General features: G+C 43.3%; 1 protein-coding gene across 1 annotated transcript in view; it reads left to right on the plus strand.

Moving 5' to 3' along the window:
- TMEM132D (transmembrane protein 132D) overlaps positions 1-27,166 on the plus strand; it is a 722,321-nt gene that overhangs the window by 323,583 nt on the left and 371,572 nt on the right. The window contains exon 5 of the mRNA XM_077159548.1: positions 2,064-2,086. Coding sequence (XP_077015663.1) covers positions 2,064-2,086 — 23 coding nt within the window. The remainder of the gene's footprint in view (positions 1-2,063; positions 2,087-27,166) is intronic.

Here is a 27,166-nt window from a genome sequence, read left to right on the forward strand (position 1 = left end):
TCTAGATCTCATTTTAAATGAATTGATTTTCACTCCCAACTGGGAACCTTTAAATTATCAGACACCAGATAACTTTAATTCTTTCTGAGTTATTCCTTTATCTTCTTTCATCTGTTACATAAACTTGCTCTTTTATGAGATTTAACTTTTTTTCTAAAAGGAACCGTTAAGGTCAGTTTAACTCTTCTTAACAGCAGTAGCAGAAATGATCCAGTGATGAAACATTCTAAACACAGGTTGCCTTAAAAGCTTCCTCACCTCACTCTTTTGAGGAAGTTTGTTTATTTATACAAAAGCTGGCAATCACTGTACACAGGGGGTCTAGATACTTCATCTTTGTCTTACAGGCTGACCCAGTGATTATTCGGGGCTTCAGTCTCGTGACAAGGTCAGTTTCCCTTTGCTACAATCTGATCTCTGAAATTTTCCAGAGCAAAAATGGATTTCTTCAGTTGTGGATAGAATACCAATACAGAAAATAATGGTATCAGGATCAATTTCAAAGTGCACAGAAGAAATCCACTGGAGCTCTGTGAATACAAGAGGGCATCTTCTCAACGCAGACAGCAGTAGTTGCCCTCATAGTGCTCCCTCCCAGCTCTCAGCATTGTCTTTGTGCAGCTCCCAGGCCCTGGATATTTGCTAACCGCAGTTTTTGTTACCAGCTCCTGGAGGCAGCTGGAGCCGGGGCGAGAACAGTATTTCCTTTGTGTCCCTGTGCTTATTACAGACCCTGGGGAGAGACCCTGGGTGAAGTCCTTGAAGAGAAATGGGACAGCCTGGGTGTCCGATGAGGCCCCATGGAGAGGTGGGATGGCTGGGCTTGGGAGGGAACGTTGAGGAATGGAGATGCTTATCCAGGACCACAGCTGAAAAGCCGGTGCAGGGATTACACCCTTACCTGAAACCAAGAGGGAAGTCTGGGAATTAGGGTAGGGCATGGCCCAGCTCTCCCCCAGCTCTGAGGATAGCAAATGGATGTCACATTTCTTACCATTTCTTACGAGATTACCCACCCCTTCTCATCCCTTTCCTTTTGTAAGGTAAGTAAACTGTACAGAAGGTTGGGTTTGTTTATCCAAGACCAGAAGGGCTGCACTGCTTGGATTCAGAAGGGTGTTGCTGGTTTGCATGTTTTATATCTGACTTCCTGGTGGAGCCAGGTTCTGAGCCTGTGTCCTCTAGGTAGAAGGGAAGGTTAGCGAGTCTCCCGAAGCTCGTAGCGCACACTTGCCACCCCGTAGAGCACACTGCCCACCGCTCCTTTCTTCTTGTCTGAATCCGAAGGACTGAGGGGAAGAGGGAGCAAACTGCCTTGGGTTTTCCACTGGGTCTGTTTTCCTCTCCCGTCCCTTTACGCACCCGAGTCGGGTAGGTAAGTTAGGTAGGTGACACTGCGCGCTGTCTTCATTGTACTCGTGGCACATGAGCCACACCGAGGGCAACAGTTTTGTTGAAAGGTATGTGTTTTACATTCCCAGAGCACTTTACAGTTTGCAGAGTGTCTATTAAACAGCAAATGGGTATTTTATCCCTACTGCTTCATTACTACCGTAAAAGCAGAGGTTCTTATCCTTTGATGGTGCCACGGACTGTTTGCACAGTCGTGTGATGCCCATGACTCTTCTCAGATTAATGCTTTTAATTTAAAAAATTAAATTTGTAGGAATACTAAGGAACACAAACACATGGAAATGCAGTTTTAAAAAAAAAGAAAAAAGCACTATGAACGCATCCTTATTAGTGCACTAAGAAACAAAGCCCAGCTGCGCATCACGTAGCTGCTCATATCTCAAAGAAGCTATAAGGGTGGAGGTTATTTTGAAATACCTGTTACGCCTGCAAAAGGACACACAAACCACTGCAGCTTCTACTCACAGACAGGCGGCGGCCCTGTAACATGTGTGGTTGCTTACATTCATTGGAGAAGACGCTAAATTTCAGTTCGAAGCTAGAGAAGATAAAGGTATGGGTTTTTCTGTTAGAAAGAAAGCCATACCCGAAAGGGAATAAATGCTCACCCGATTGTGGAGAAGAAAATAATTTATTCACGATCTTGCAAGCACGGGCACACAACCAAAATGTGGTGGCTGGCCCTCTAAGCGATAGAGTGCCACCGGCTTTATACCCTAAGCTTAGCACATGGGTCCCGCCGCTGTCTCTCTGCCGATTGCCTGCTCCAGAGGTTACAGCCTGTCTTAATAGTCCAGCTAATTCAAATTTCCCGCCGGAGGTTCCTGCTTTTAATTACATTCTACATTTCAGTGACCCTGGCCGCTACTTATTTAAACTCGTTTTTACCTGCATAAGGATTTGGTGCCAATTTTGCATCACAGGCCCTCCCCTTCCCCTGCCTGCAAGACCAGTCTGAGCTGTTTTGCAGACCTTTATTTAGGGAGCTCCGTTTCTCTCCATCTTGTGCGAAAGCTAAACTTAATTTTATTCTTACCTTTTTCGCATCTAAGTTCATGGACTCCTGAATTCTAGATTAATAACCCCTTCCTTAGAAGAAGTTCAGGTTTCTTAAAATAAGAGTAGGCATAACTAAAGGACAGGATTCTCTTTAGATTGCGGATGCTGAAACCTCTATAGTGCAATTGAGACAAGTCCATCAGATGAGACCTTCCATGAATATTCTTTTAAACAACCGAAGAAATGTCACAGGATACTCACATATGGAAAGGCACTGTCAGTATGTTCCACGATTTGTTAAGGTGTTGAATAAACCTTTGACCTCTATATTCTATGGCATTATATTAAATAAATAATCAGAAGTATCATCAAAAATTTCATGCACAAGCATAGAACTTCACAATTTTTAGTAATAGAAAAATATTTAGCATCTGTTAAATGACCTGGAATAGAGGAATCATTTAAAAACTTACATTCACATGGCAAAATGTAATTGGGCCAGTCGATGTGTTTTAAAAGATTTATTTACATTAGAAAATGCTGGCAATTTCCTGGCATGTTAAAAAGCTATAAAATAAAATGTACAGAGTAGTGGTGAGCTGTTGTGGAATTAGGAAAAGAGATGGTTGTTATCCTTGGAAAAATAACTTTCTGTTAAAAATTCTTGTACTTCTATGATCTTGTAATGTTATACATTGAACATCTGTGGTACTGATGTTTTGGAACACAGTGCTAAATTCTCTGTATTGGAGTAATGGAAATATCAGAATTGTCTATGATTTATAATGCACAGCGATTATTTTTTGCAAGATAAACAAAAATCAATATCAATAATATAATACTTATTAGGATTGATATTAAACTCATACAAACTGTTAAAGGAAATTAATAATTTCTGAATGAGTTGATGTATCAGAAGTTGGTTTTTCTTTTTTACAGCATAAGTGTCGTCAAAAAAATCCAAGCATCGTTTCCCCCATTCATTATTCGACCCTGCCTGCCACACAGAAAACCACCTCCAAACTAATTTCATAGTGCCCTTGTGATGGGGTTATGAGCCTAAGAAATTGTAGCAGAAGCTGCAGGCAGGATTTATGAGAAGATGTGAATTGAATTTTACATGGGGAAGGAAAGTTTCATTTAGTATTTATTGTCGGTGCTTTTTTAACTCAGGGAAGTGAAAGGGCCCGATGTGCTTGAAGATGCCCTCAGCTCCGCCCCATTCCTGGGGAACATCAGAAACAGAAACCAGCTGATGTTTCCCCAAACCTGCTGTGTGTCCCCCTCATCACCTGTATCTTTAGACATTGAGAACCTCTGGCTGGCCTCCCTGCATAAAGGCTGACCTTAGGGTCCTCCAAACAGTAGTTCAGATGCTAATGCCTCATACTGGTAAGTCTAACATGTGTCAGCGCTTCTAAGTGCTTTCCCTGTAACTGGTCTACATTTTCTCATTGGAGCCTCCTGGCAACATGAAAGGAGTGCAGCAGTATCGCTCTGGTTTTGCAGATCGTGAAGGTGCAGCAAAATTTAAGTAACTTAAATTATTCCCCATAACAGGCTGAAGAATACCTCCCCCACCCTGTCCCTGTCCAAAACCCGCGAATGTGTGGCTCTGTGACCTCACTGGTAAAAGGGACCCTGCTTGTGGGATTAGATTAAGGATCCTGAGAGGCAGGCATCTTCCTGCCTCCAGTGGGTTCAATGTATTCACAGTGGTCCTTGCAGGAGGGAGGCAGGCGGTCGGAGTCAGGAGATGTGATGGCAGAAGCCAGAGATTGGAACGATGAGGGCACAAAAGCCACGGAATGCAGGAACCCCCCAGGAGGGGGTCTGATTCAAACCAGGTGCCCTGGAGGGGGGAAAGTCGAGCGGTTAAGGCAGTGGCAGTGTCGCCTCACAAGGGTGGTCCGCGCCTTGGCCCTGCTGCCTGTGAGCTGTGTGCTCTTGGCCGAGTCCCCCAGCCTTTGCAGTCCTGCCATCCACACGTGCAGGATGGACGCGATAATGACGCATCCCTCAAGGGGTCTGATGCAGGGCTCAGGCACGAAAAGCGCTTTGCATGGCTCTGTTAGCGGCATGATCATATTTCGAAGGCCACATGTAAAATAGCGATCACGTTGCTAGCACTCCAAGTTCATTCATTCGTTCAATCACGCAATCATGTCCATTTTATTTGTAAGTAGCATGTGCGGGGAGGTATGTTTGCAAAAGTCTTTCCTGCAATGAGTTCAGACGATCGTGAAGGGTTGAAAGCCAGCTTGCTGACGGTGTTGAGGAGACTTCTGACGTCTAGCGAGGGTCACCATGTGTCACTGGTTTCCTGCTGGGAGAGTCGGTAGGTGTCTGTTCAGAGGTAAATGAGATAAGACGCTTGGACTGACAGACAGTGCTTGTGAAGCAAATATCGATTGGAAGCCTGCCGAATTGGAACTCCAGGGAGAGGCAAGAGTTAATATTCATCCAGCAGGACTTCTCAAGCTATAAAGAGCAGTTTACAGAAAAAGGCTTTGATGAAATGAGCTTCTCCGAATGACTAAAGAGCTGTTCTTTTCTAGGCAGCCCTCGGTTTCCATCACAGGGCACATTCTGGAACATCACTAATCACCGCATGTATTGTCTTCCGTTGGATTGCGTTTTCCCGTGGGAGCAGCGTTGCAATTGGGGGGTTGAATTCCTGCTGAGGCTTCAAGCTTCAAACACATCATAGCTATCAGAGGAATGTATCTTAAAAGCAAAACTCAAATCGTTTTAAACATCGACAATCATTTCAAGCAGCAAAACTGCATCATCTCCATCCTGTTCAGCCGATGTGTATTGCGTATCTAATTCCCTCCATGCACTTTGATAGGCACTTGAGACTGATGGTGAATACAAGAGGCCAGCACGTTGTGGCGCTCACGTGCACAGAGAGATCATTTCATTTAATTAAGGTAAGGGCAATGAGAGATGTTTACCCCTACTAATTTTCTAAGAGGCCCCAAATTTCGATACACAACATAAAATTCTAGCCTTTCTGAGTTAAGAATGCAACCACAATTAGACTGCTGTGGTGTATCAGATGGAGCCCTCCATTGAGAGTAAGAGACCTTATTTTTGATTTCTGTATCTGTTGGGGGTCCTTCTTTCTATTAACAGTGACAGAAAACCCAGCTCCAACTGGTTTATACAAGGGGGGGGGAAGGAAGAGAAATGAAGAGTGGTGACAGAGACGGCGGTAGTGAGAGTGGAATTGTAGTGGGGGTGGAATTTTTGGCTCATGAAGCAAAGCAGGCTTGAAGTAGACCCTCTAGATGGCTGGTGTGGTGGTTGAAAAGAGCCCACAAACTGTTTTACACTCTTCCCTTCAAAAGGTGGCGTCCAGGTCCCTGGCATGTAGCTCAGCCTTAGTTATTGCTGCTGATGAGTAGAGTAGGGAAGAGTGGTGGGCGTGACTTCTGTAGCCAGGCTGCTTTGCCTTTTTAAAACACTCACTCTGCACCAGCCAGCCCTCAGCCATGACAGGAGGACACTCAAGCAGCCTGTGGAGGCTCCGACATGGAGAGGAGCTGAGGCACCATCTCACCAGCCACGGGAGGACACCACCTCAGCCGTGTATCCTCCAGCCCCGGTCAAGCCTTCAGTGATGGCAGCCCCGGCCACCATCTTGGCTGCAGCCTCATGAGAGACGGAGCCAGAAGCACCAGCTCACCTGCCATCAAATTCCTGACCCTCAGAAACTGGGAGGTGAGATGTGTTTGTTGTTTTGTTAACACCGCTGTACAACTGGAGTCAGCGCTGAGGTGATGGCGTCAATAGTTTCTATCGCTCGGCTCTTTGCCGGGCTGCCTGCCTTCTCAAGCATGTTACAATAGTTCTCCGTCAGATCATCCAGTTTCAAGTCCATTAGAAAAGAGGCAATGAAGTCTGTCTTCAGTAGTTCCTCCAGAAACCCTGGGACTTCCTGGTGGTGCCATCCTTGGTCATGTGCGTCTTCGTGGACCAGTGGCGGAGGCTAAGAATGAGATCACATGCGGGGAGACCAGGAGAGTCGGAGCCATGGAAACACACAGGCGTGGGCTGAGTGAGCACTCTCCTGAATGAGGGAGGAATTGATCTAACAATTATTTATTGAGTGGTTATTATGTGCCAGGCAGAGCTCTAAATGGTAGACATGCATCAGTTTTTTTGTACAAAATAGGTACAAAAATTCTCTCATGGAGCTTATATTCCATTGAATGGTTCCTGAGTGATAATGAAACTGTAAATATATTTATTCTTTCCTGTGATAATATTGACAAAGTCACTTTCTTCTAAGTCGTATTTTCCTCCTTTGAAAAATTAAGATGTCTTTTCTTCTTGTCAAGTTTTTTTTTTTCTGAGTCTGATATGAGGTGATGGATGTGGAAATGATATATAAATCACAGAAAATTAATCTCATTATTAAAATCAAGTTCATAGGCTGGGAGAAATATTTGCAAATCATAAATTTGACAGACAGCTGGTATCTAGAATATATAAAGAATCTCTGCAGTTCAATAAGGAGAAGACAGATGGCCCAATTAAAAAATGGGCAAAGGAGTTCAACAAATATTTCACAAAGGAAGGTATTTAGATAGCAAGAAAGCACCGTGAGCGATGCTCAACACCATTCATCATCAAGGAAACAAATTCATGCTTCAGTGAGCAACCGCCATACGTCCGCTGGAATGGCGGAACAAAGAAGACTGACAGGGGCTCGGTCTTGAATGTGCATGCAACTTCATTCACAGCAGCACGTGACCACCTTCAGGCCAGGGGATGCACTGATTCCTGCAAACCCATAGATGGAATAAGACCCAACAAAAAAGGAGCAAGGTATTGATATGCACAATATGAGCACCTCAGATGATTTTACTGAATGAAAAGAGTCGGATGCAAAGGGATGACTGTCCAGAGCTGCGGAGGGGTTGGGAGAAGGCAGCAGAAGTGCACGGGGGATCTCTCGGGTGGGCGGGCATGTTCTAAATCGTGATTGTGATAGTGGTCTCACAACTTAACAACTGCATAGATTTGCCTAAACTCATCACACTGTACGATTAAAATAGGTGCATCTTATTATATTTAAATTGTTCTTCAATTAATTTGATTAAAAAATAAGTTAATGTTTAACTGTGCCTCATGGACTGTCCAAGAGTTTAGGATGGTGCTCTGGAGGTGGTGCCTCAGAGAACAGAGTGGGTGCAGCGTCATACATTCCTGTCCAGCAGCACAGGCGTTCTCAATCCTTCCACTGGCTTCATTTCCCAAAGGGGCAGGTTTAGTACAGAATGTGTGTGATCAGGGTTGCCTTATGGGGGCTGCAGGCTGGATGAGGTCTGCAAGAATGTTCTCCTTCACACACACTCTGTGCTTTATAATTAGGAAATCACACATCCAATTCCTGACCTCTGGCTTCCCATGCAAAATAATAAGGTTTAATCATCCTGGGTGTGCCCGGCATATAGTTACAGTTGGCGGGAGTGCAGTTGGCCCCTTGGAAGGAATTAGCACTCCAATTTGCACCAGTCCACATGACTCTTAGACCAGCCCAACTCATTCTTTTTTTGGGGGGGGAGGGGTATAGGTGCATTGTCTGGGAATTGAACCTGGGTCGCCCACACGAAAGGCGAGCATTTTACCACTGAACCACCTGTCATTGATTTCTTTTTTGCATGGGCAGGCACCAGGAATCTAATCCAGGTCTCTGGCATGGCAGGCAAGAATTCTGCCTGCTGAGCCACCGTAGTCTGCCCCATCATTCATTTTTAACACCAGTTTATTCCCAGTAGGTGTTTATTTCTTGAGACCCCCAGTTGATTCAGTATATATATTTTGGGGGCATGCATTTACAGACATTTTATTTAAAACACCATCTCCTTTAACTCTTACAATAAGCCTGCAAGATAGCTTTCTTATTTCCTTTTTACAGTGGAGCAAACTTAAGGTAAAAAAAAAAAAAAGAAAGAAAGAAAGAAATAAGCTGTGCACAATCATATAGCTAAAAAAAGCCAGATCTAGAATTCATATGGTCTCTTTCTTCTATGCAATATTTCCTCTTGCTGGTGAAAATGAAGATGATGGTGGTGGTGGTAATTTTTTTTTTTTAAAAAGGGCTCGTTCAAGGTCTGATCACTTCATACTTTCATGCCTTGGTATATTCAGGGCTTCAGCTAGCATGCATTTGGTGCCTAATTGTTATTGCTGTTGAACTGAATTGAATCTCTTCTCAAATAGTCCCACTTTCTTCTTTTCTTTCATATATCCTCTATGCTGACACTGAAATAATGTTTCCACAGCATTACTTTTTAATATAGTTTATGGTGGTGTATGCACTGAAGAGAATATCTATGTAAAAACTCAAACTCCTTGGCATGATATTGATAACCATTCACATGCTAGATTCTGCCTACCAGTTCAGCAGGTTTTGCCCATAGATTCTACTGTAACTACTTGCTGTTCCCAAATCTTGTGCAAGTTTCCAGTGTTTTTTCTAAAGCTCAAGGAGAGGATGACATGGTTGGCCAGATACATTATGGAGGTGGGGTGTATACTCAAAAGTGTACAGAAGATAGGCAGTGAAAAGACCACAACCCTGAGTTAACAGAAGACAGATGGAACCTGTGGTCCAGCTAGTAGAGGGACAGCTTTATTCTGACAAAGTGTAGGACACCAAAATCAGTGAACCTTTAGATGAATTTGCAGGTGGTGTGGAAACTTGGGAATTCCAGAAGGTTACAGAAGAATGAGATAAAGGAAAAAAGGAGAAGGAGGAGGAGGAGGAGAATAAGAGGAGGAAGAAGATGGAAGAGAAATGGTGTTGAAAAAGAAGGACCAATTATTAGTTTCTAAGATATAACTTGGGATTGAGTAAACATTCCAGAAGCTCTGAGTAACTTTTTTTTGCCTGTCTCCCATCCTTCTTCACCCCCATTTCAACTCCCTCCTTAGTGTTGTTATGATATTAAAAAAGTTAAAAAGAGATGTGAGGACTGCTTCTGGAAAAGACGTGAAGTTGGAAGCTGCATGACATGTTCCTCCTACAAAAACAGCCTAGCGGATCAATGGTTCTGGGGCTCCGGAAACCCAGGGAGCACTATACAGCATCCAGGAAAGAGCCGGACAGGGAGACTGAGAAGCTGCTTCGCAAACCGTGAGCACATCGCCCCCTGCGACAGTGACGGGCGCCGGTCCCCAACCCTTGAGGCTTGCCTGGAATACGTTCCGCTGCTGGCTTGAAGGTCTTGCTCCCTGGCTACAGGATTGAGGGCACAGTCGAGTGCTGAGTGTGGCTTCTGATCAGAGAGTGTGGTTTGCTGGGTTCCAGCTTGAAATTGTGGTTCTAACCTTCCAGGAACAGGGATTCCCTACGGAACAACAATCCCTGTTGTTTCAACATTGCCCAATGGAGGCTGTTAAAAATGCACTCTGTCCTTAGGGCTGCAGGAAGGCTTTGCTGAAGATCGCCATCTACTGGGCATGCCAGGAAGGAGCGGCTTCAGGGAGAACAAAAATATATACATAGAAAGGCATTTTGTCATCTTTGCTGACACCCCCAAGGCCCTTTAGAACTAGAAGATAGGACTTCAAAATCTTATAGACTGAAGAGCATGTAGAGCAAAGAATAGAAAATTTGAGTAGGATGTCAGGGAAATGAATGACAGTACAAAGCACACAAACTTACACATCATGAGTACCCCAGGAGAAGAGAAGGGAAAAGGAACAGAAAGAATATTTGCACTGAAATATAATTTCAGTGCAAAACCATTAAAAAGGACCAAAATATATATAATATTTATATATATATATTATATATATTATATATATATATTTGAGGAAATAATGGCCTACGTTTTCCAACTCATATGAGAGACAGGAATATACATGTCCAAGAAACATAGCGTTCTCCAAATGGCATAAATCTGAATAGACCTACCTCAAGACACATACTAATCAGACCGTCAACTGCCAGAAATAGAGAGATTTCTGAAAGCAGCAGGAGGAAAGTGAACTGTCACATAAAAAGGACATTTAATAAGACTGTCATTTTTTCATCAGAAACCATGGAGGTGAGAAGGCAGTTGTATTAATATTTAAAATAATGAGAAACTGCCAACTAAGAACACTTTATCCAGCAAAACTCTCCTTTGAAAAATAAGGGAGAGTTTAAAACAGTCACAGGCAGACAGAACCTGAGAGAGTACGTCAATTAGAGGTCTGCCCTCCAAGGAATACTAAAGGGAGCCCTGCAGGATGAAAGAAAAAGACAGGAGATAGAGGCTCGGCGGAGAGGGTCAAAATGAAGATCATCGGTGAGGCTAATTGAAACGGTAAAAAGGAAGAGAAAGATAAGATATGACATATAAAAGCCAAAGGGTAGAATGCTTAATTAAGTACAGCCTTTACTAATAATAATGAATATTAATGGATTAAACTCCCAAATCAAAGGACACAAATTAGCAGAATGGATAAAAAAATATGATCTGTCTATATAGTCTACAAGACGCTCACATTAGACCCAAGGACACAGATAGGCTGAAAGTGAAAGGTTGGTAGAAGATATTTTATATAAACAATAACAAAAATAGACCTGGGGTTCTAGTACTAATATTGAACAAAATATAATTTCAGTGCAAAACCATTAAAAAAGACTGAGAGAGATATTATATATGTTTGCCTCTAATCAGTGTGTCCCAAAATAGATGAAGCAAACATGGGCAAAACTGAAAGGAGAAATAGACATCTCTACAATAATAGTTGGCTTCAATACACCAACCTTATCAGTAGATAAACTATCTAGAAAGAAGATTAATAAGGAAACAGAACTTGAATAAAATGATAAATGAGCTAGACGTAACAGACATCCTGGATTATTCTCCAGGATAGACCACATTTAGAGTCACAAAACAGGTCTCACAACATTTAAAAACATTGAAATTACAAGTATTTTCTCTTATCATAATAGAAGGAAGCTGGAAATCAATAACAGGAAGAGAACTGGAAAAATCACAAATATATGGAGTTTAAACAACACACTCTTAAACAATCAGTGGGTCAAAAAAGATATTGCAAGAAAAGTCAGTAATTATCTTGAAATGAATAAAAACAAAAACACAACATCTCAAAACTTATGGGATGCAGCAAACATAATACTGAGAGGGAAATTTATAGCCTTAAATGCATACATTAAAAAACAAGAAAGAGCTAAAATCAAAGACCTAACCGTATACTTGGAGCAACTAGGGGAAAAAAGCAAGCTAATCCTAAAGCAATCAGAATGAAAGACATAACAAAGATTAGAGCAGAAATAAGTGAAATTGAAAAAAAAAAAAAAGAAAGAAAATCAACAAAACCAAAAGTTCATTTATTGAGAAGATCCATAAAATTGACAAACTGTTGACTGGACTACAAAGTAAAAAAAAAAAAGAGAAAATGCAAGTAAAGTCAGAAATGAGAGGGGGGACATTACTACTAACCCCACAGAAATGAAAAGGATCATAAGAGGATACAATGAACAAATGTATGCTAATATAGACAACTTAAATGAAATGGAAATGTCCTAGAAACACATGAACAACCTATAATGATTTGAGAAGAAGTAGAAGACCTCAACAGACCACTCACAAGTAAAAAGACTGAATCAATCATCAACTCCCCCCCCCCCCAAAAAAAAATCCCAGGACCAGGTGGCTTTACAGATGAATTCACTCGGAGGAGAATTAATACCAGTCCTGCTAAAACTCTTCGAAGTAGTTGAAGAGGATGGAACACTAACTCATTCAATGAAGCCAACAGCACCCTAATACCACAGCCACATAAAGATACTACAAGAAGAAAAGTTACAGACCAATTTCTCTGTTGAATATAGATGGAAAAAATCCTCAACAAAATAATTGCAAATAGAATCTGACAGCCCACTGAAAATTATACACGATGATCAGGTGGGTTCTATCCCAGGTATGCATGTGTGGTTCAACACAGCATCAGTTGATGGCATACACCACATTAACAATTTGAAGGGAGAAAACATGATCAGCTTGATTGACACAGAAAAGTCATTTAACAAAATCCAGCAACCTTTCTTGATAAGAGCACCTTTGAAAGATAGGAATAGAAGGAAATAGTCTCAAATAATAAAGGGCAGATTTGAAAAACCCACAGATAACATTCTATTCAATGGTGGAGACTTAACTCTTTCCCTCTAAGATCAGGAACAAGACAAAGATGCCCACTGTCACCACTGTTATTCAGCATTCTACTAGAAATTCTAAGTAGAGCAATTAGTTAAGAAAGAGAAATAAAAGACATCCTGATCAGAAAGAAAGAAGTAAAACTTTCACTATTTGCAGACAACATGATTCTATATTTACAAAAACCAAGAAAATCTATAAGAAAGCTACTAGAGCTAATAAACCAATTCAGAAAACTGGCAGGTTAGAAGGTCAACATTCAAAGATCAGTAATCTTTCTAAACACTTGTAATGAGCTATCCAAGGAGGAAATAAAGAAAAAAAAATTCCATTTACAATATCAACTAAAAGAATCGAATATCTAAGAATAAATTTAACCAAGGTTGTAAAGGACTTGTACACAGAAAACCACAAAACATTGCTAGGAGAAATCAAAGAAGACCTAAATAAATGGAAAGACATTGCATGTTCATGGATTCAAAGGCTAAATGTTGTTAGGTTGTCAGTTCTACCCAAATTGATCTACAGATTCAAAGCAGTGCCAATCAAAATACCACCAGCCTACTTAGCTGAAGTAGAAAAGCCAGTTACTGATTTTCTTTAGAAGGGTAAGGAGCCTCCAATAGCCAAGAATATCTTGAAGAAGAAAATGAAGTGGGAGGTCTCATGCTTTCTGACTTTAAAGCATATTATAAAGCCACAGTGGTCAGAACAGCATGGTACTGTCATAAAGGTCGGCATATTGACCAGTGGAATCAATTTGAGGGTTTAGAAATTGATCTTCACATCTATGATCAGTTGATTTTTGACAAGACTGCCAAGTCCACTCAACTGCAGCAGAGCAGTCTTCAACAGGTGGGGCTGGTAGAACTGGATATCCATATCCAAATAATGAAAGAGAACCCCTACCTCACACCTTTTACATCATTAACGCAAAATGGATCAGACCTAAATAGAAGAGCCAGGACCATAAAGATCCTAGAAGAAAATGTAGAGAAGCATCTTCAAGATGTGTGGTAGGTGGTGGTGTCTCAGACTTGACACCCAAAGCAGAAGCAGGGAAAGAAAAAATAAATAAAATGGGAACTCCTCAAAATTGAATACTTTTGCTTCAAAGAACTTTGTCAAGAAGATGAAAAGGCAGCCTATTCAATCAGAGAAAATGTTTGGAGACACATACCTGATAATGTTTAATATCCAGAATATATAAAGAAATCCTGCAATGCAACAACCAAGCCAATTAAAAAATGGACAGAAGAAGAGACGTTTTCCATACAAATGGCTAAAAAGTATGTGAAAAGATGATCGACATCACTAATTATTAGGTATATGCAAATCAAAACCACAATGAGATATCATTTCACATCTAGTAGAAAGTCCACTACTGAAAAAACAGAAAACTACGAGTGTTTGAGAGGATGTAGAGAAAACAGGACCACTTATTCACTGCTGGTGAGAATGTAGAATGGTGCAACCACTGTGTAAGGAAGTTTGACAGTTCCTCAGGAAGCTGTAAGCCTTATGATCCAGCAAAATCCTGCTACCCAATGTATACCCAGAAGAAGTAGAGGAAGGGACACGAACAGACATTTACACACTAGTGTGCATAGTGGCATTGTTCACAATTGTCAAAAGATGGAAACAGCCCAAGTGTCCCTCAGCCAATGAATGGATAAACAAAATGTGGTCTGTACGCACGATGGAATTTTATTCAGCTGTAAGAAGGAGTGAAATCCTGATGCATGTGACACCTGGATGAACCTTGAGGATATTCTGTTGAGTGAAATAAGCCGGATACTAAAGGGCAAATATTGTACGAACTCACCAATACTAACTAATTATAATGAACGAACTCATGGAGTTTGTATCTAGAATATGTTACCAGAAAATAGAATGAGAATAGAGAACGGGGCGCTGATACTTCATTTGTACAGTCTTTCTAATAAGGTTGGTTGTCAGTGTTTGGAAATGGATAGAGGTGATGGTAGCACGTTATCGTGAAGGAATAGCAATGTGTGTTTGTGGTTGAAAGAGAAAGTTTAGGGTCATGTGGGTCACCAGAAGGAAGTGAAAATCTTCAAAAATTGATTGTGTTGGTGAATGCACAACTCTGTGAGTATACTGAGAGCCGCTGACTGTCCACATTGGACAGATTGTGTGGTTTGTGAATAAAATTGCTGTTAAAAAAAAAGAGATAATTTACTTTGTAGATTATCACAGCTGTTGTCCAGAGGATGGGTGATCTGTGATATCCTGCGTTACGGCGCTGTAGAATTCAGTCTATAAAATGACTGTAGTTTTTGTATTTAAAATGTTTGAATAATATTTAAGATTGTTTTAAAAATGTCTCTGCATTTCTTTTACCTGAAGTGTCCTCCCCTCTTTGTTCTGCCTATCAAAATATATTCTTCCCTTCCAAAACGTAAATTTTCTGTAGCACACAATCTTACTCAGCCTTTCTGGATAACTCATTTGAACAATCCAAACTCATGGAGCCCAGAATGGGAATGAGGGCTTGTAGTTATGTATATGTAACGTAATAGATAATGCTTTATGTAATGTAATACCCAGCTGCATCCCAGAATATATTAGGCAGATAATTTAAAAGTTTCAACAAAGTCCCTTGAGGGACTGGAGAAAAAAATACGGTGCTATTAAACTTTCCCTCCTGGGAAACCCCTGATACTCTCTGAAACAATAGGGATTCCCAAGTCCTTAACCTTGAGGCTTGCTCTTATGAAACTTATTTCTGTAGCAGAGAAGCTTAGAGTACCTATAGTTATGCCTAAGAGTTACTTCTAGAGGACCTCTTTGGTTGCTCAGATGTGGCCTCTCTCTCTCCAAGCCCATGTTTGCAAGTAAAATCGTTACCCTCCCCACTACATGGGACATGACATCCAGGGGTGAAAGTCTCCCTGGCAACGTAGGAGAGGACTCCTGGTACTGTGGGATCAACAATTCCATCCTGACCGAAAGGGGAAAAATAAGTGTAACAAATAAGGTATCAATGGCTAAGAAAGTTCAAATGTAGTTGAGAGGCTATTCTGGAAGCTACTCTTATGCAAGCCTCAGTTAGATACTGCTCATTGCCACACTTTGCCAAATCACAAAACATCATTTGTATTAACCCTAAAGAACACCCAGGGTTCTGAGATCCCATAAAAGTTGCACACGCACAGTTTGCTTTTCAGAAACCTAAAACCTTCATGTGGGTCCTAGGCCAGATAAGTCCTGAAACTGAGAATCCAGTGTCTCCAGAGCGTCAACCAGTCCCATCCCTCTACCCCACATCGTTGACACCCCTACTTAACATGAAAAGTTAGAAGAGGCATAACCCAAATATCCCTAAAGATTGGGAGAAGGATTAAAGGAGAAAGAGGCGTTGTAACAGAGAAGTTACGATTTAACAAATGAGTCTGACTACCAAATCATTTTATTGTTATTTCTCCAGTCTCTTAGAGCAGCTAGAAGGAAAAACCTGGAATTGTGGAACTGTCACCCATACCAAACTCTGAAATCTGCTCTGTAACTGCTTGTTAATGTACATTGAAATTCATTGCTCTTATATATGTATTACATTTCACAAGAATATATATATATATATATATATATATATATTCTCCCTTTATTATTCAGTCTCAAATTCTCCCTTTGTGGGATCTCCTGACCACTGTCGCCCCCAAAGCCAAAAATCAAAACAAAGAAAGGCCTTTTCCTTCTGTTGTCTCCCATAATAATCTGCTCTAGTTTGCTAGCTGCCAGAATGTAGCATACCAGAAATGGAATGGCTTTTAACAAGGCGAGTTTAATAAGTTGCTAGTTTATAATTCTAAGGCTGAGAAAATGTCCCAATTATAAGAAGTCTATAGAAATGTCCAATTTAAGGCATCCAGGGAAAGATACCTTGGTTCAAGAAGGCCGACAACGTTCAACGTTTCTCTCTCAGCTGGAAGGGCACATGGCGAACATGGCGGCGTCTGCTGGCTTTCTCGTGGCTCTACCAAAAAGGGGACTCTCTCCAAAATGTTTCCTCTTTTAAAGGATTCCAGTAAGCAACTCCACCTTCAGTGGGTGGAGACACACCTCCATGGAAATCATCTAATCAAGTTACCACCCACAATTGAGTGGGTCACATCTTCATGGAAACAAAATGCTCCCACCCAGCAATAGTGAATGAGGATCAAAGGGCATGGCTTTTCTGGGGTCCACCACAGATTCAGACCGGGACGTCTCTATCCATAATTCATTTACTGCTTTGGGTCCCTCACCAGAATTATGAACTCTGTGGGCTTGTGTTCTAGATACTTTGCATGGGACACCTAAATATTAAGTGCAATTGGGAAATAGTAAGTAATATTAAACACCACTCTGCATAGCCTTCATTGCCGAGAAGGAAGTACACGTCTGTTGAACTATATATACTTCATTCTCACCATAAAGCTATAAAATAAATTTCCTAGGGCACTGGACTTCTGTTCCTTTTGGCTGGCTAGTCTCCATTCCTTTTAATTCATTGATGAGATATTTATGTGCTATGCACTCTCCTAGGTCCTAGGGATCCAGGAGTAGATAAGAGAGATAAGGTCCCTATACGTGTGAAGTTTATGGTCCGGTGGTAAAAGACTAACAAATAAATATCTGTGGGAACCACACCACCCCTGTTCTCAGCTCATTTGCTTAGATAGAGCTGCCCCCACTCTCTGACTCCAGGGGAGGGGACAGCATGGCCCAGACTGAACTAATCCCCTTGGTCATCCTTGAGTGAGTGATATATGTGGGTCTAGTGAATATTGATTCCAGGATTCCTTCTCTCTTTGTCCCGGGTGCTGCTGGCAATTAGTTTGCCTAATGTGGTGAAATTTTCCTGAGAATAATTTACACAGAGGAAAGCAGCCAATGACAGGTGAAGTTCAGATTCCTTGCGGCTGCCTAGATGCACACCCCGAGATTAAGTGTTACACCTGGGCTGAGCCGTACCTGACGTCATCCTCTCCCCTTGACTTTCTACACATGAGCCAGTAAGACCTGTTTGCTTGAACAAGTCGAAGCCAAGTTTCTGTCATTTACAGAACTTTCCTGATTAATACACTAGCTCATAATTTTGGTGGCTAGTTACTAGGCAATTAGCATGAATTTTTCAAATGTTATTTCATAATATATGCCACAGAATTGCAAAACTGACACCAGGAGAAAAGTTCCTCGTTCTAGCCATTATGAAAAATCATTTATTCAATTACCTCATGAATACAGCTTCATTATTCCTAGGGTTTCTAAACATGAGTAATGCTGTAACTGGGAAGTTTTCTTTAAGGCTTTTGTCCTCTAAATATCTCTTTACTTGATCTGTGACTTCAAGTGGAGAATAAATTGACATGTTCTGTGATTTCCCCACTTCTGCCTAATTGAGAAGCTGCGGTCTGATACCCTGGGATGGCCTCAGGGTCCCCTGAAATGAGGAAATCGCAGACGTCGGAGTTGTAGAGATACTCTGGTACATTTTACAGATGGGTAAACTGAGTCTGAGCTCCTGCGAAGTTTCTATCTGAGCCTGGGTTGTTAGGAGCCAGTCCTTGTGATTTGTAAGACACTCTCACCGCCTGCCCCCATCTGGGTGTCAGCCCTGGTTAAATTGAGAAGCTGCTGCTAGCTCCTGACACTTCTTCCCGTGGAATCCTTTGAGGCTATGCAGCCAATCTGGAGATTTTAGAAAGTTTTTAAATGGGAAATGTGCACATCTCTATGATCTAATTGGTTTTTTTCTTTCTTTCTAAGGGCGATTACAGGGTAGCTCCCCAAACTACCTTTCTTAACAGCCCAGAAATGATGAGATGAGAGATTGTATTTTAGGACTAAGTAAACCTCCATTTCTCCCCGCCAGGCTCTTTTTTTCTAATCTGTGGAGATAGATCTCAAGTCCTTCCATCTCTGCGAAATAGTTTTAGCTTTGGTTGTCATTTAAGTATGAATTTCTCCTTAATCCTGGTAGCTTTATTTCCATTTACACCTTTTCCTATAGCCTGGAAATTTAATTTTGCCTTGAGCCTACAATTTCTAGATTTTGTTCTTTATGTATTGTGTCTTGCTTTGGGGTAGACCAAAGGTGCTCAGATGGTGTCCTCACTTGTAGAGAATAAGGAGAGAGAGCAGGAGAGAGAGGCAAACACTGCTAAAATTGTAGTTCTACGATTTTGAAGCTGAGCTCATTACAGCTGCCCAGTGTTCTCTTAATCCGTTGGAATCCTAAGGCTTGGGGCTCAGCAGGTGCCCGCAGGGGCCTAGGCCAGGGGTGTAGGAAATGTCAGGAAATGTTTAATGATACCAGTGCCATCACGCTGAGTCCTGCAGACTGCTCAGGGGCTGGGCTTCTGGTTTCTTTATCAGAGGAGAATCCAGCTCAGCAACACCGAGGCCTTTCCCGGTGACCTGGGATACAGTGTCTTCCTGTGCATTGCACGCAGGAAAGGAGAGGAGTGGGGCATGGTGGCCAGAGGAGTGCGCTCATCAGCCTAATGATGGAATGGCACATCTTTTCCTCAAGGGCTGACCCTGTGCCCGGCGCCAGGGCTCCTGTGGACAGCAGCCTCGAGTGGCAACAGCTCTGGGGACTGTGGAGTGCCCATCACTGGCCACTGCTTCATGAAAGCCACCAGGCATTGAGCTGTTTTCCCCGGGCCACAGTGGAGGCCGCAGGGCTGGGGAGGCCCTGGGACCATGCTGGTTTGGGGCAGTTAGGGGAGAGGTCTCAGGCCACTCCTGCCTGCATGCCCAAGATACGTTTAATTGTCCTCTGGCTCCCGCAGTGTTGTCTCACTCTTCCTTTTCTACCCGAGTTCCCTCCTCCACTCTACCCTCATGAGTCCCCCGAAGTGGCGTTTCCTGGACCACATTTCCTGTGCCACCTGTGAAAGTGCAGAGAGGGGACACTTCTGTGTCCTCCTGTTCGTGCCTGTGTCCTCGTCATTTATCTCGCCGACCAAATCAATTGGTAGGACGTTGCCGTTCTGTTGTTGAAACACCTGCTCACAGCAGCGGGGCTGTTTCAAACATCATCTCTGCATGTTCTTGCGTCTCATATGCGGCTGCTCCAGCTCTGCTCCGTCCTCCAGGACAAGGGTTTCTGTTCTGATCACGGCCCCCATCACCTCTTTCCAGGGATTTTGGTTTTATAAATACCATCTTCCCAAGATGGTCCTTAAATATTCTACTGTACGATTTCGTGGTTCTTCACTCATATTACATCATATTAAATAAAATAAACGGAACCTGTTGCATTGTCTTTCCCACTTAGAAGAGAAACTTCTTGAGAACCAAAAAGTCACCTTCCTTTTCTCTCCCTGAAGTGTCTCCAGCACCTAGAAATGTGCAGGGTGCATAAATATTTTGAAATGAGTAAATACAGGCAAGCTGACACTTGACTGTACTTAGCAGGCATCTTATCCTAAGGCAGAGAAACAGAACTAGTTGGTAGAGAAACAGAGAGAGAAATGAAGCGAGGAACTAAGGAAATCTGAGATGAGAAAAGAAAGAGCCTCAAGCGTTTTGGGGTCCCTAATTTCAGTTCTGCCCTGAGACCCTGATATCCTCTCTCTCGGACTCTGTAGGGCAGTCCCATACTCTCGCACTCGGTCTTTCCTACTAAGCCACTTGGGATGGAATTCTCTCCCTTGCCCCCAGAGGACCTTAACTCACAAAGACGTGTAGATGTGCTGTATGGATACATCGAGCTCAGCTGGGCAGGATGTTGGATTTGTGCAAAAGTATTTTCTGGGCAATATGTCCTGGAAAATCTGCATTCTGATGCAAGGCAATCACTAGGCTTCTTTGAAGAGAGATGTGGAAAGGTACAATTTACATTGTTTCTCTTCATCAAGATTTTGGTAAGAAGGGTCTGGCCTCGGAGCTGAGGGCGTACCCCTGCTGGTGGCTTGGTGGCGCTTATCCTGCTGAGCAACTGATGAAGACATTTATGATTGACCTGCCGTGCGCTGTGGACTCTGAGACCACATGGTAAGGCGAGCCTTGGGGAGTGGGGCTGGTGCAAGCCTGGTTTTAAAAATCTGTTTAATTTAATCACTATACAAAATGGAAAAACAGGCTTGAAAATTTACCAGCATTCTGTGGCTGAATAAGAAAATAAAATTCCCAAATAACAGGACTGTTTTAATAAACTCTCCAAAAGCCATCGGGCAATTGATTTCTGCCTCCTAGCCATACAAATTTGTCATTTATAGGTCATTTTAGAATTCTAGATTTGTTTAAAAAAAAAAAAGAAATCAGTTTGAACCTTCTGGATCAGGGTTCGAGTAGGAAACACTTTCCTTCCGATGGCTCAGATGAAGGGAGTCCAGCGAAGGTGTGCTTGCCCGGGTGTGGGCAGGCGGGTGGGGGCGGTGCTGGGGACACACCTGAGGACCAGCAGGAGCGCAGCCCTCGCTTTCCCAGGCCTGGGAGAGGGCGCCGTGTGTGCTGGCACCGTGGAGGCGGACACAGCCCTGCCAGCCTTGGGGGCCAGGGCGAGAGTGACGCACAGACCCCAAACCTCTGCACCCCGTAGTCATGCCAGGACCCCCGCCCCCACCCCAGCAGAGGCCAGCTGGAAGCTGAAGGCCAGAGAAGACCTACTGGTGTGACCCATGGGTGGGTGAGAAGAGGGGCACAGGGGCCACTGGAGGTGGTGGAGACGCGCGGCGCCGCCAGGTTCCCTCGGCCTTCTGCTGCCCAGGCTGGGACAGGTGGTAGGCTCCTTCTGAGGAGGGGCCGGTGGAGGCCGCTCTGAGCACCTCCCTCCCTCGTCCTGGTGGCCCACTGCACCTAGTATTATTGCGTCCCCACCAGCAGCCCAGTGGAGACAGAGGAAAGTGTTGTGACCACTGAGGCTCGCCTCGCTCTCCCGCGTGCCCGGTTCTTGCTGGTGAGATGCCTGTTGCATGTTGGAATATTTCCAGGATCCATCCTCACCTTGGTCATTAGTCATGCCTGCATCACTCCCACTCGGACTGTTGTAATTTCCTTCTTCGTGGTGCTCTCAAGCCCTTACTCTTTAAATACCGGGGTTCTGGGATGAGTCAGCCAAACAGTTTTCTTCCCTCAACAAGCCAGTCTTGTCGGCATCCAGATTTTTTCCCTTTGCCGTATAAAAGCAGTTGGGTATCTCTCCTGAGTCTTAGGGTTCTCTGCTAACAGGCCTCAGCGATTTTCCCTGCGTGAACACCTCCTTACAAGTGTTATCTGTCACCCACCTTCTGGTGTGAATATATCCGCCCCCAGTCTTAAATAGTGTAGTATATATTTTTAAATGTCACAGCCATTTACTCAGTTTATTTAAGAAAATGTCACCTGTCAGATCGTATGGTCAGTGAAACAGCTTCAAACTCTGCACTAGCACAGCTTACAGGCAACTGTCTTTCCCCCGAATGGTTGCATTTGTTCTCTCGTGTTCATGTTGAGTTTCCAGGCCCCCTACCTTACTGTGTTTGTTATTTACTTTATTCTGAGTTTGTAAAAATAAAAATGAAACTTCTCATTACTTCATAATCACTTCCCATCAATATTTATTGAGAAGCTGGCATTTTATTCCAGGGATTAAAATAAATAATAAGACATAGCTTTCAACTCAAGGGGCTTAAAATAATGCACCTTTCTTCCTGCAGTGATGAGAGACTTTTTTACAAATCACAGTCTGGTCATCTAACTCCTCTTTTGCGGCCCTTTCAAAGCTCTGGTCATTTGGGTTTGTGGAGGAAGGATTGACCAGCAGCCCACAGTTCATCCACTCTCAAGATCGGGCAGGGGTGGGTGAGAAGACAGGAGGTGCTTCTGTCTGAGCTCCCTGTCAACAGGTGATGCCAGACTTCTGCATTTGCTGGTAAGCTCCCAGGTGTGCCTACCTAGGAAATGCTTCCGGCAGCCTGTGCCTGGATGCCTGGGTTCACGTGTGGTAAACAAATTATGGATTTTTGGGGCGTGGCACCTAGGAAAATGTCACTTCAGGCATGAAAACTTTGAGTATAGAAGGGAGACACCTGTGACGGCTGGTGCCTCTCTAAGGGACGTGTACCACATACTTTGCATGGAGACCTCAGATATCACAGCACGTGTGCAAGGGAGTGGCTGCACGCCAGTCCTGCTTTGCTCATACCTTTTGATTATCTGTGTCCTTGAGGTTGTTAGCAAATCTTGATACAGGCTGAGCTCTCTCATCCGTGTGACTCTCATCTGATGACCCAAGCCTTCATAGTACCTTAAGACTTCGCTCCTTTGTAGTATCTCCTTTGTAAAGATGAAGAGGCGCCAGCCTCCCTCTGCGGACTCCTCTCCTTGGCCCTGTGCTCTGTCCTTCAGCCTCCCCCAGCCCTACCTCCCCGGCTTGCCTCCAGCACTGCACCTTGGTGTGCTCCTCACACACCCCGGAAGACCCTTCTGTCCTTGCTGGTTTGTTTAGCTGATCCTTGGTGAGCCTGCCCCATGTGGCCACTCCTTCTAGTACACAGCAGACACGCTCCCAAGGGCCGGGGCAGGGTGGCGAGAGGGAAGTGGGTGGGAGAGCAGCCCACATCAGGCCAGGACCGGCCACAGCGGCACCGCGGGCCAGAGGACGTTTGATTTTGTTCTGGGATGGGAAAGTATTGAGAGTTTGAACCAAGAATATCCCTACTCTCTCCTTTTTCTTTTCTTCTGGAAAGGGTGAGAATTATTCTTGAAGAAAATGGTATCAAATATCAGCAGAATCACAGGAATAGAAATTGAGGTAATGCCAGCGATTAAAGCTGAGAAACCGATTATTCATAAGCCAGTTTACATTGCTGTGTACGTTTTTTAATTTGCAAATGTAAGCCCCACATTTACATGCTGTTTCGACATGGCAGGCATTTGGTTGTAATATTAAGAAAATAAGATGTGTGAATAGTGTCAAAAAAAAGTGTGCCTGCAGGTGGCCAGGTGGGTTTAAATGAAATACAGCTCTGGGAGGTAGCTCACACATTTTGGGGCCAGAGCTTCTGCATCTTGGACGCTCACCAGTTGTGTGACCTCAGGCATCCCTCTTAACTTTTCTGAACCTTGGCTCTTCTTAACTTAAATAAGAATCATGCTGGAAGGAAGATGTTTTGGTTTGCTAAAACTGCCAGAACGCAATGTACCAGAAATGGATTGGCTTTTATTTTGGGAATTTATCAGCTTAAAATATACAGTTCTTAGGCTATGAAAATGTCCCAGCTCAAGGCATCAACAAGATGATACCTGAACCCTAAGGAAAGGCTGCTGGCATCTGTGACACAAGGCACTTGGCCAGCATCTGCTGGTCCTTCACTCCTGGGTTTCATTGCTGTTAGCTCCTGTTCCAGTGTCTTCCTCTTTGGTTCTGTGGGTCTTTTCTTAGCTTCTCCAGGGCTTTTCTCTACGAGCTTCACTTAACTTCATCTCTTATAAAGGACTCCAGTGAGAGCATTAAGATGTGCCTTGAATGAGGTGGAACATCTCAGCTGAAATAGTGTAATCAAAGTGTCCCACCCACACACAGTAGGTCTGCACCGCAGGAGTGGATTCGAAGACCATGGCCTTGTGTGGGCTACCGGACAGCACCTAACCAGCACAGAGGACTGTGGCTCCTGTTCCCATCCAGAAGGACTGGCAGAAGGGAAACTGTCCTTGCTTCCTATCCTCCTGGCTTCCAGAAGATCCAGGTTTTCTGGGTGGTGTCCAGAGGTCCACGTGTTGAATGGATGTAGTTGATCTGTTTCCATGCCAGAACAATGGGGATTTGATCTGTTAACTTTCTTCTCCCCAGTTGTATAAGGCAGAAATGTTCTGTGAGCATGTTTTTGATGATGCAAATGTTTCCTCAGCTTGACTGCCCCAACTTCTAGTTTGGATGATGGAAAGGGAATCCAGAGAGGAAAGATTTTTAAATACCTATTTGATAATCTACCTAAGCCACACCCTACAACCTAGCTGTTCTCCTAACAGGATATTTTGAGTTTCAATTATCTGACTCTTGTATCTCTCCTGTAGTTGCCTCTAAACTCAGGGGGGAAGGTGGGATATTATTTATTGATCCCCAAACATATCAGCATAGGATCTTGTTGTTAAGAATTCAGCCTCTGAATCCAGATAGCCTAGTTTGTTTCCAAAATTTATCAGCATAGAGAGAGTTAAATAAGATAATAAGTATAATGTGTTAACAATAGTACCTAGTCCATGATGACCAGTCAAATCATGCTAGCTAGTATTTTTTGTTAAAAAATGAATATATACTTACATGTGTATATCTGTACGTTTTATCATAATGACTACTTTTATATAGAATACTTCTAAACCAGTACCGCCTAACTGGTTATGATACTGACTCTGAGGAAGAGACCTGGGCAGTGAAATCTGGAAAGTAGAGAAGCTTGCTACCAACAGTGTGGCAATTTCTACTATTTGAATTAATTCCAAAGTTGATCATTTCAATCTGCGTGCATCTCGCAAACACTCAACAAGCATTAGCTGTTTTCACCCTTCAGTGTTGTTTCAGAGATTAAAATGGAATGTACTGATCACCAAGGTTGATGACAGTGATACAATAGACTCTCATTAATGATAGCTATAAGAAAATATTTCTCCATTAACTATTAGAACAATTAGGACTCTTGGTTGCAAGTTACAGAACACCAGCTCAAACCAGATCAAACAAAAAAGATAATTTACTGGCGGAAGGATCTGGAAGCCATACGTATATCTAGCCTCAGGTACAGCTGGATTTGGGGCGTACGTGGTGCCATGAAGGGCATGGCTTTCCTCCACCTCCAGGGTCAGTGGCCTTCAGGTCAGCTTCATGATTCTCAGGCCTCACGGGGTGGGGTAGGTCAGCCACACAGACGCCATCTCAGGGGAAGGGATTTTCTGTTTCACAGCAATTCCAGCCGGAGTCCTGGGTCAGCGTTAACTCGGATTTGTCTTGGGCCGTGGGCCCTGTCCTGAGCCTCAGATTGTGGAAAACTTCAATTGGCCAACCTTGATTCATGGGCAGACTCGTGTGACTTTAGGGTTGAGGAAGTTTCATTGGAACCACAGGCTCCTTAAGACTGACAAAGAGTCAGCTCCTCTAAAAGCTTAGACGGCCATCACACACACGCAGAGAGAAGCAGCAGCTACTGCCATCGTATACGACTGCAGAATTCAACCAGGAGGATGTCTGAGGTCAATTTTTGGTTGTATGTATACTCTGTTCCCTCTGGACATCTGAGGAAACAGACCTTCTAATGAACAAAGTGGCAAGAAGGAAATTCTCAGATGTTGTCAGATAATTTCACATGAGTAGAGTGTGCAATGTAAGTCTGAAAAATGGAGGCCGCCTCAGGTATATTTTGTGTACCAGTTATCATTCTGTTATAGAGTACTTAATGATATGATCTATAATTAGATGTTCTCTGCTATATATTTAAGTGTACTTATGTTCCATCACTTTATAGACAAAATTGTTTCTTGATTTTTTTTTTTTGCTTTATATGGAACAGCTCTCTCATGTTTTCTTAAAATAAAAATTAATTGCTTCTCAGTGAACTCTGTGAGCAAGATGATGTGTCTCCCAGGAAGTATTTCATAATCAGTCAGTTTCCAAGTACAGCATTTGTAACCAAAGCTATTCTTAATTGGCTTGAAACTGACATTTGCAAATTTTTCTTACTAATTTTAACTTGAGGAAAAAAGAAAAGAAAAACATTCGAACTCAATCCAGGAAGTTTTTTCAACTTGCTACTCTTTTAGACATTACGAACTGTTAGTTAAGGAATGCTGGCTGCTGTAACAAGCAAACCCCAAACTGATAATGGCTCAACTGAAATTTACTTCTTACTCCCTCCTGGAAATTCTAAGGAGACATTGCTGATAGGAGAATGCGGGGTCTGTCCGGTCTGGCTCCCACTGTCTCTGACACATGGTTCCTGTGATGTTAGAAGGTCGCCTGTGTCAGGTGGAGGGAGGGGAGAGGAGTACGGGGGGTCAGGGGACGGTCTGTTGGGATTGGCCTGGCAGTCGTGGACATTGCTCCTGCTCCTATTTCGTTGGCTAGACCCCATCTGATGGTCTTGTCCACTGCTAGGGAGGACGGCAAATGTCGTCCAGCCGTGAGCCCAGGGAGATGGAGATATCGTTTTGGTGAATGGCCAATGGTGTCAATGACACAGCTATTGTAAAATCAGTGTCTTTTCCTGTAACGCCATGCATGGAACTGTGCATATTGACAGAACAGGAAGATTCTCCCCATGAGCTGATGATAATACCAGGCATTTGTCAGGGATTTTGCAGTATTCAGAAGGCTTTCCACATGAGCTGTCTCATGCGATATTCACAGTCACCATGTACGTGAGCCTGGCCAGGTGAGGTTTGAGAAAGGGAAGCTTCGTCTCACTACACCGGAGGGTGCAGTGAGTGGGTTGAGTCCTGTCTCCCCCAGATTCGTGTGTTTGGAAGTAGGGTCTTTGCAGATAGCATCAAGTTAGGACGAGGTCACCCTGGATGAGGGTGGGCCCTCAATCTGTTATAGGGCGAGGGATGTGGATGCACAGATGGGCACGCAGGGAGAGGGC

The sequence above is a fragment of the Tamandua tetradactyla genome, chromosome 5, assembly GCF_023851605.1.
Source record: "Tamandua tetradactyla isolate mTamTet1 chromosome 5, mTamTet1.pri, whole genome shotgun sequence".
NCBI lineage: Eukaryota > Metazoa > Chordata > Mammalia > Pilosa > Myrmecophagidae > Tamandua > Tamandua tetradactyla.